This window comes from Tenrec ecaudatus, chromosome 2 (assembly GCF_050624435.1).
Source record: "Tenrec ecaudatus isolate mTenEca1 chromosome 2, mTenEca1.hap1, whole genome shotgun sequence".
NCBI classification, from domain to species: Eukaryota; Metazoa; Chordata; class Mammalia; order Afrosoricida; family Tenrecidae; genus Tenrec; species Tenrec ecaudatus.
Window position 1 is genome coordinate 125,689,909 of NC_134531.1, and position 8,752 is coordinate 125,698,660.

At 41.1% G+C, this 8,752-nt stretch overlaps 1 protein-coding gene across 1 annotated transcript; it reads left to right on the forward strand.

Moving 5' to 3' along the window:
- Positions 1-1,879: 1,879 nt before the first annotated feature.
- Positions 1,880-8,078, forward strand: ZNF475 (zinc finger protein 475). Its single transcript, XM_075543092.1, has 2 exons — positions 1,880-2,054; positions 7,927-8,078. Exons 1-2 carry the CDS (start codon positions 1,880-1,882, stop codon positions 8,076-8,078), a joined length of 327 nt encoding a protein of 108 aa, XP_075399207.1.
- Positions 8,079-8,752: the final 674 nt, after the last annotated feature.

Sequence of the window (8,752 nt, forward strand, 5' to 3'; positions counted from 1 at the left end):
GTTTGTTGGTTTGGTTTTCTAGGCACAAGCCTCGCCTTCCTCTAGGTGCAATTTCCCTGGCCAATCTCTTTATTATAGACCAGGGGCGGTTCTCTGTGTGCTCTCCACATAAGGAGCCCCGGTAGTGCAGTGGTTAACTCTCACCAGCCCCTTTACAGGTCAGTGGTTCGTAGCCAGCAGACGCTTTGCCGGAGCCAGACTGGCTTCAGTAGGGGTCCACAGCCTTGGGAAGCCCAGGGGGTCGTTCTACCTTGTTGGGTAGGTTTGCCGGCGACAAGTTTGGGTTACAGTCGTTGTTTGACTTTCTGTATACTTCCTTTTTTGGAATTTTCATATTTTACGCATGCTTTCTGTGTGAATAGTTTACAAATTTTGAGCTGAATTCCAAGTCTGTTTCCTTTTAGAGCAGAGCTGATTCACATTTAAATTCTATTAGTATGTCAAACGTAACAATCCCAAACTGGGCCCACTTTTTCTCCTGGCCCAACTGTGGTTTTTCCCTCTTCCTGTAAATGACAACATCATCTTCCCTGCCACCCAGAAGACACTATTGAAGTTCTCTGAACCCGCCATTCCTTTATCCCTAGTGTCACGAATGCTCAAGCTCCCCTCGAGGTGCGCCCCTGCCAGCCCATTGGCTACATTGCCGCCAGGCTAAACCTGAACTTCAGATGATTTCCCCATGTTGTCACGTCTTTTGTTTGTCAAGCTGTTAGTAAAAGTGAGGCTGTGAACCCTGTCTATGGTTGAAGAGGGCTTGGACATATGCTCATGGAGGGGATTCAGGCATGGCGGTGTAGTGGTTGCATGCGTGTTGGGCTGCAATCTCGCAGTTACAGGCTCTGTAACGTATGGGGGTTCTCTTGGAGTCAGCATTGAAACAATGGCATTGAGTGTGGTTCCTCCCTGCCCCCAGCCCGTACTCACTAGTATTCCTGCAGTTCTACCTGTGGGTCGAGCCAACTCCAGATGGACGAAGGCAGAGAATCACAGATGCTCGCAGTAGAAAGTTGTCCCCTTGTGGGCCTGTGAGCAAGCACAGCAGTATATTTTATCAGCTCTCCAAGGACATTTATTACTTCTTATCTCAGCCATACTGGTAGAGTAGAGTCTGATATTACTGACAGGAGGATTCATGCCCGATGCATTGTTGTGTAACAAAATTCATTTTTGACAACACTAATATGAAAATTTTTGGCGAGCTTTTCTTTATATCCTATCATCCTCCCCAACCCGTATCCCCACCCCCCCCCTAATCATTCAGATAATATTGCTGGTCTCTTCCACCTAAACGTCTAAATGCACAGGCCAATTCTCCAGTTTTGCTATTTTTGATACGGGTGGGTAAACTCTAATATTCATGCTTGTATTTTGGTTTGAAATTCCTGTTGTACTTTCAGAAGATAATTTAGCTTTGCTGTTTATCTTTTATTTAATTAACCCCAATTCTGTTTCTATATAACCCTAAAATTGTATTTTTATATGGAAATTAGTTTAGAATGCCCTTTTCTATTTTTATCTTTCAATTTGTTATACAAGTAATCCCTCTATTGATATTTAGTCATTGTTTTCTCTCTTTCCTTTCTTCTTTTAAAAGCATATTTTACTTAAAAAATTAACTCACAGGTATCAAAATTTGATTGTGGGCAAATTTCTACTTTTTCAGATAAATAGGATCTGATAGGCCAAATGGCTCACTGAAATGAGGGGGGACCACTTGGGTAGAAATACTTCAAAATCACTTGATCACACTCGATTAAAAAAAAAAGAGAGAGAGGGACCTTGATTTTCCAACTAGCTAAAATGCATTTCAATTTAGAAAGTTCATTTAAAAGTTGAACTTTATCTAATTGATATTTCTTATTACCTACAGCCAGCAATGATAAGGCGTCCACCAACAATTGTTTGTTACATTTGTGGTCGTGAGTATGGAACAAAATCTATAAGCATCCATGAACCACAGTGTCTGAAAAAATGGCACAATGAAAACAACTTGCTGCCCAAGGAGCTCAGGAGACCAGAACCTAAAAAGCCAGAAGTCAGGACCATTACTGGTAAGTCCCTGAAGAAAAGGAGACGGGGAAGCACTTTATAAGGGAAGACTTTTCTTTCTACAGTTACAAATGTAAAGGTAGCCTTTCTTTATTGCTCAAACCCCTGAAAGTAGCAACATTACTCCTTCGCATGAAGGCAACTGGGAAGAAACATTCTGGGACGATTGTCCATAGTGTGGTCTTCAGATGCTGAGCTGAAATGTCACTATGTCCTGGCAAAGTGGTGCAAGCAGAAGGACCCACTGCAATGGACTCAAAGCTTCCAAACGTTGCTGTTAGGTGTCATCGTCTAGGTGCTGGCCCATAGCGACCTATGAACAACAGAATGACACACTACACGGTGCTGCGCCATCGCCATGCTAACAACCATCCCTGTGCCTGAGCCCACTGTGGCAGCCACCGTGCAAACCCATCGCATCAGGGCCTCGCTCTCTTCTTCATTCCTCCTCCACTTTACCAAGTACAATGTCCCTCCCAGGGAGAGGTCTCTCCTGACAGCATGCCCAAAGTCTGAAAGACGAGGCCTTGCTCGCCTTGCCTCCAAGGAACTAACTCCCTGGCCATACTTCTTCCGACAGATTTACTTGTCTTTCAAGCAGTCCGTGGTCCTTTTGCCATTCTCCCCCAGCACCACAATTCAAATGCACTGATTTCGCTCCAGTCTTCTTTATCCACTGTCCAACTCTGCCAGGCATATGATGCAATGGAGAACATCAGGGCGTGGCTCCTCAGTTTAGTGCTCAAAGTAGCATCCTTGTTCTTCATTGTTCTTGTGCAGCAGGTTTGCACAACGCAAATCATCTTTTGATCTTGACTGCTACTTCCATGAACATTGAGGATTCAAGGAAGACAAAACCCTTGACAACTGCAATCTTCTCTGCATTTATCATGATTTTACTTATTGGTTCAGCTGTGAGGATTTTGGTCTTTACACTGAGTTCTAATCCATACTGAAGGCAGCAACCTTTGATCTTCATCCCCATGTGTTTTCAGTCCTCCTCACTTTCAGCAAGCAAGGTTGTGTTCTCTGCATATTGCTGATTGCTTTTTTTAAAAAAAGCCTTCCAATCATGATCCACATTCTTCCTCATATAAGCCAGCTTCTCTGAGGTTTTGTTCAGTATACAGGTTGAGCATGTACATACACGTGAGAGCATGTATAGTGTTGTATACCTTTCCTAATTTTAAGCCACACAGTATCCCCTTGTTCCATTCACAAAACTGCCCTTGAGCCGTGTGCAAGTTTCACACGAGCACATTGAAGTGTTCTGGAATTCCTGTCCTCAAGGTTCTTTATAGTTTACTGTGACTTTATTATCTAAAGTCAATTGTCTTTGCATAATCAATAAAACACAAGAAAACCTCTGTCTGGTATTTTCTGCTTTCGTCCTAAATCCATCTGATACCAACAATGATATCCTCGTTCACTGGTTCTCTTCTGAATTCAGCCTGAACCTCTAGCAGTTCCCTGTCAATGTACAGCTGCAACCATCTTTGTACGGTCTTCAGCCAAATGTTACTCGCATGTGATATCAGTGCTATTGTTCTATGGTTCGAGCGTTTTGTTGGGCTACCTTTCTTTAGAATGGGCACTGTGAACTTCCTAAAATGGTGGAATGCCAGCGGTTTCTTTTCGGTTCAGCGATTCCGTGCATTCTTTCCATCTTCCCGCGATGCTTCCTGCTTCATTCAGTATTTTCAAGGTTGCAACTTGAGGCTAATTTTTCTTGAGTGATTTCAGTTTAAGATATTCTGGATGAATTCTTCCTTTTTGCTTTTCTAATTTTGTCTGTGCACATTTCATTATAATACTTTGTCTTCTCGTGCTGCCCTTTGAGATTTTCTGTTCAGCTCGTTGGCTTACTCATTTCTTCCATTTGCTTTAGTTACCCTATGATTAAGATCAAGTTTTAGAGACTCTTCTGACATCCACTTGAATCTTTTATTTCTTGACTTTTTGTAATGACTTTTTACTTCCGCCCCATGAATGATGGTCTTGATATCCTCCCACAGCTCATCAGGCCTTCTGTCATTAGTGTTCAGTGCAGCTGCTCTTGAGATGCTCTGCAAATTTAAGTGGGATAGGCTGAATGGAGGTCCATTTTCTACTCTCATGGACTGGGGTTTAGTTTTCTTCAGCTTTATCCTGAACTTTCATATGAGCAATTAATAGCCTGCTCCACAGTCAGCTCCAACCTGATTTCAGCTGCTTATATTGGCTTCTCCATTGTGTTTCCCACAGATGATTCAATTTTATTTCTGTGGATTCCATCTGGAGAAGTCCATGTGCGTAGTCCCCTTTTGTGTTGTTGAAAAAACAACAAAAGTTTGTTATGAACAAGTTGTTTGGTCCTTGCAAAACTCTATCCTGCAATCTCCAGCATCCTTTTTATCATCAATCCATATTTTGCAACAGTTCCATCCTCTTTGTTTCTGACTTTTGAATTCCAATTGCCAATGATTTTCAACGTATGTTGATCACATGTTTAATCAATTTCCAACTGAAGTCCTTGGTAGATTGTTTCCATTTTGTGCTTGGTGCACAAATTTGAATGATAGTTTAATTGATTGGATATCCTTGAAGTGGTGGATAGATATAATCTTTTCCCACACTGCGTGTTCTTTTAGTTTTATTTTGAAATGTCTTTTTTGACAATGAATGTTACACCATTCTTCTTCATTGTGGTATTCCAGACATAACAAATGATATGATGTTCTGATTCAAAATGGCCAAGACGAGTTAATTCCAGCTCACTAATGTCCAAGATATCAATCTTGATGCATTTAATTTTTGATGATTCTGAGTTTTCCTAATTTACACTTTGCACATTCAAAGTTCTGGTAATCTGCAGATTTTTGCAGCTGTTCGCCTTATCTTGATTTGTGCCACATCGGCAAGTGAAGATCATGAAAGGTCCACCCCAGATGCTTTCACCGACTCACCTCCCCCTGGGCGATTCCACTCTGAGAAATTAGCTCTCCTCAGTTACAGATCTTAGGGGCTCATCCTGGGGCAGTATCTGTAACAAGGATCTACTTCCATTCCATAGGCCTTCAGTGTCTGACAATGTTCTCAAGCTATGCATAATGATTTTAGAGGCCCTGTCTTCCAAAGTGGGCAGTCAAGTCTTCTTTCTTACCGGTTCTTACTCTGGTAGCTCTGTTGAAGCCCGCTCACTTTGGGCGACCCTGCTGGCATTTGAAACACCGGTGACCTGGCTTCCAGCGTCACCACAGCACACAAGCCACCACAATACACTAAACGGACAGACAAGTTACTTTTATATATTTTAAACACAAGTACTTTTTAAAAATGGAAGCCTAAAACACCTTTCTGGACACTCAGTGTCATATTTTCAAAGATGATTCTTCCTTGGTGTTGAAATGTTTACAGGGTGCACTAGTTTACAGGGCCCACCAGGAATGGTTTTCAAAACTACTACAATTGTTAAAAGTGTTAGAAAAAAAGGTGGGGGAGGGACTGAGGTGAATTGGATAGTACCTCCTAAACCACAAAATGGTCACTACCATGTAGTCGACTTTGACTCATAGTGACCCAATAGGATAGGGAAGACCCGCTCCTGGGGGTTTCCCAGGCTGTCAATCTAAACAGGATCAGAAAGCCATATCTTTCCCCCATGGAGTGGATGGTGGGATCACAGGGCTGATCTTGCAGGTAACAGACTAATGTGTAACCCATATGCAGTCACCAGGGTTCTCCTGGCCAGCACCACCTCTCTTCTTTTAAAAAGATGTCTTCCATGCACATTCTAGGGTTATTATTATGAAATTACGGCAATGTACTGAGATATTTCAATAATACAAAAGTAACAGGAAATAGGGTGATTTACATAAGATGTCTAGGGTTGTGAGGTTTTTAAAGACTTTTCCAATTAATTTCGCTGTAAAGCACTTGTGCACCTTGACTGAAACGGGAGCTTTATAGACTGTGATGTGTGGGCTCATCAGAGTCATGTGCTCGCTCATTGATGGTGTGAGAATAAAGTAGGGAAGCCAATGCTTTTTGCTGTGCAAAGTCAGACTTTTGCCATTTCCTCAGTTGTTTCTCTGAGGCCCTTGGTATAGGAAGCCATTCTTGGTTTTAGGAGGAAGATCTTTTAATGCGTCAGTTTTCGGTCGGTCACCATAGATTTGCAGTGCAGGAAGATAACCTTCAAAGACACAGTTGACTAGTTGAAGGCACTGCTGTGAGAGATTCAGGCCCAGGGGGGTTTGAAAGCACCCCATGAAGTGGAACCTTGATTTCTATGATAAAGCTCATGTGTTGTAGGGACTCATCTATTCCTCAAACTTGTCACGGGGAGCACTTTTGTGTACTGGTAGAAAAAGTACAAAATAAAAAAAATTCACCTGTGGATATAACTGCATTTGCCTAGAGTCTATTTTACCTCAGTCAAAGTCTCTGCCCCCAAATTTTCCCTTGGGGTCAAAGAGACATTTCTCTCTATTGGATCTTTTTCATACACCCCTACTGGAGCATAATGACGGGTCTAGAAGAGATGGGAGAAATAGGCGATTTGAAAGCCCTGGTAGATTCAGTGTGCTGTTTTGCCCCAGATGGAGTCGGCAAGTCCTTACAAAGCCTTTGCACAGAATTTTCCTTTGGTTTCCTTGCTACAATTATTGTTGAAGCCACCCTTCTTTTTTAGGCAATGAAAATTCATGTTATCATTTACCTCAAATGCCCAATCCAATACCAGTTATGAAGTCAAAGTCCTATTAAAAAAAATCCTTTAACAAAGGGATGACGCATCCTAAAGTAAGAATATGCATTAACAATGCATTTGACTAAAAAGAACATCTCTGTCATTCTTTTTCAACAGACCTTTCAAAGCAAACAAAAACACATTCATATCCTATATAGAAAGTGACATTTGTTTTATCGAATGGAGAACTGTTAGTTTGCCCTAGAGTTTAGTTTCTCATGTAACAAAAAGACCATTAAGATCAGACATGTCTAAAGCTTGCTATGATCATGTCAACCACTAGATAGAAATCATATGAGAATTGCCTGGAGTTTAATGAAGAAGTATATGCTGTACCACTGATAGAACCTAAGGCCTATATTTGTGAGCGCCTGGCTATGTTTTGGGGGGCCTATTTTGGGTAATTCCAAGACATAGTCAATTTAATGTACTAGAGTCATTCAACTTACGTAAGGTTTATTAAAGTTAAATCCCACACTGTTTCTCTAAAAGAAAGCCATATGTGTTTTTCCTGTGCTCTGCCAATGAAGATTATAAATCTCTCAGCTCTCTTTGTTGTTTTCTTAAGGACATTTCTTTTCATCAGATGAACTATCCTGTTTGCATTCTTCAATTTAATTACCTAAAGAATCTCTGCGTTTATGACCACAGCCCATACCCATAAAGAGTTGATAACATTTGAGGATATAATTCATCTTAAATTCACTCTCAGCTGTCAGTTTTGGCCTCCAGAAACATTCCAATGAAGAATAACAGAAGAGGAAACTACAAATACACGTCCTTCCCCCTTTGTAAGCTTGTATTTGGAGTCAACTGAAAGAAGGCCAAAAGTTATATTTGCAAGATAATGTGTAAGCAAAGATGTTAATAATCAGTGAAGAATGCATATCATAACACAGAAAGCAGTTTCCCCTTTTTAAAGTCCAAGGAGTGGAAAGCCTCGGGTTCATGGCTAATTTCACTAAACCCCTAAAAAGAGAGAGCAGCACTTTCTTTTTTCCCTAAACCTGATAGGATTGTTTAAAAGTCTCAGTCAACAGGTATTTCCTGAAAATATTTTCCATAAAAACTAGAACACGGTTCTCTAGAGTGAAAACTGATCCTTTTTACCTTTTTCTTCTCCTTTTTTCTTTTTAACTTTCCAGGCAAAGGTTTCTATGATCTCGATGCTTTAAACGAAGCTGCTTGGACAAGTGCCCAGAGCCAGTTGGTTCCTTGTGGTATTTGCGGGCGGACCTTCCTGCCAGACAGACTGATTGTTCACCAACGTTCCTGTAAGCCCAAAGCCGCCAAGTAAAGCTCTCTCACTGTTGACGTGTTACAGGAATTAAATTCTTTTCGGAAGGGGGGGAGATTGAGACATTGTGAGAACAATCAATCAATAAATATAAGAGACGAGAAGAAAGGATAAGCAAAATTGACATTGACCAAAGGATGGTCAAGCCCTGGAAGCCCAGCGCAGAGCTTTGGTGGGTTACTGCATCATCACCATTGTATAGAGAGTCTGATTTTGACAAGCAGATACATGCACATACAATACCTGGGTTACAAGCACGATTATTTCCTAAATGTGTATTCAAGTGTAGAATGTGTAGATAAGTTGGCACAGGTGCATATGGCTCTTATGTAGTCTTTAGTGCATGTGTTAGACAGAGTTCTCTAGAGAAACAAAACCAGGACACTTCTGATTATATATAGCTATCTCTATATATATTTGGGATGCCATGCCAGTATATATATATATATAGTATATATTCCAGTATATATAGATATGTATATGGATAGAAATATACAGCACGAAGGAATATAATAGCTAATTAGTCCACACAGCAGTAGAGAAGGCTGAGTCAACTCACTTCCATGGAACAGTTGATATACTGGAAGTCCTTCAACTCATGAGGGCTGCTGAATTCAAGGTCAAGGAAGCAGACAGCTGAGTCTTCCCTAAGGCAAAGCTGGCAGTCTGGCTAT

Excerpts from the sequence above, each read along its gene's own strand:
- ZNF475 (XM_075543092.1), top strand. The coding sequence starts at position 1,880 with ATGATAAGGCGTCCACCAACAATTGTTTGTTACATTTGTGGTCGTGAG. Across the intron at positions 2,055-7,926 it reads AGAAGTCAGGACCATTACTG|GCAAAGGTTTCTATGATCTC; the intron begins GTAAGTCCCTGA and ends TTAACTTTCCAG.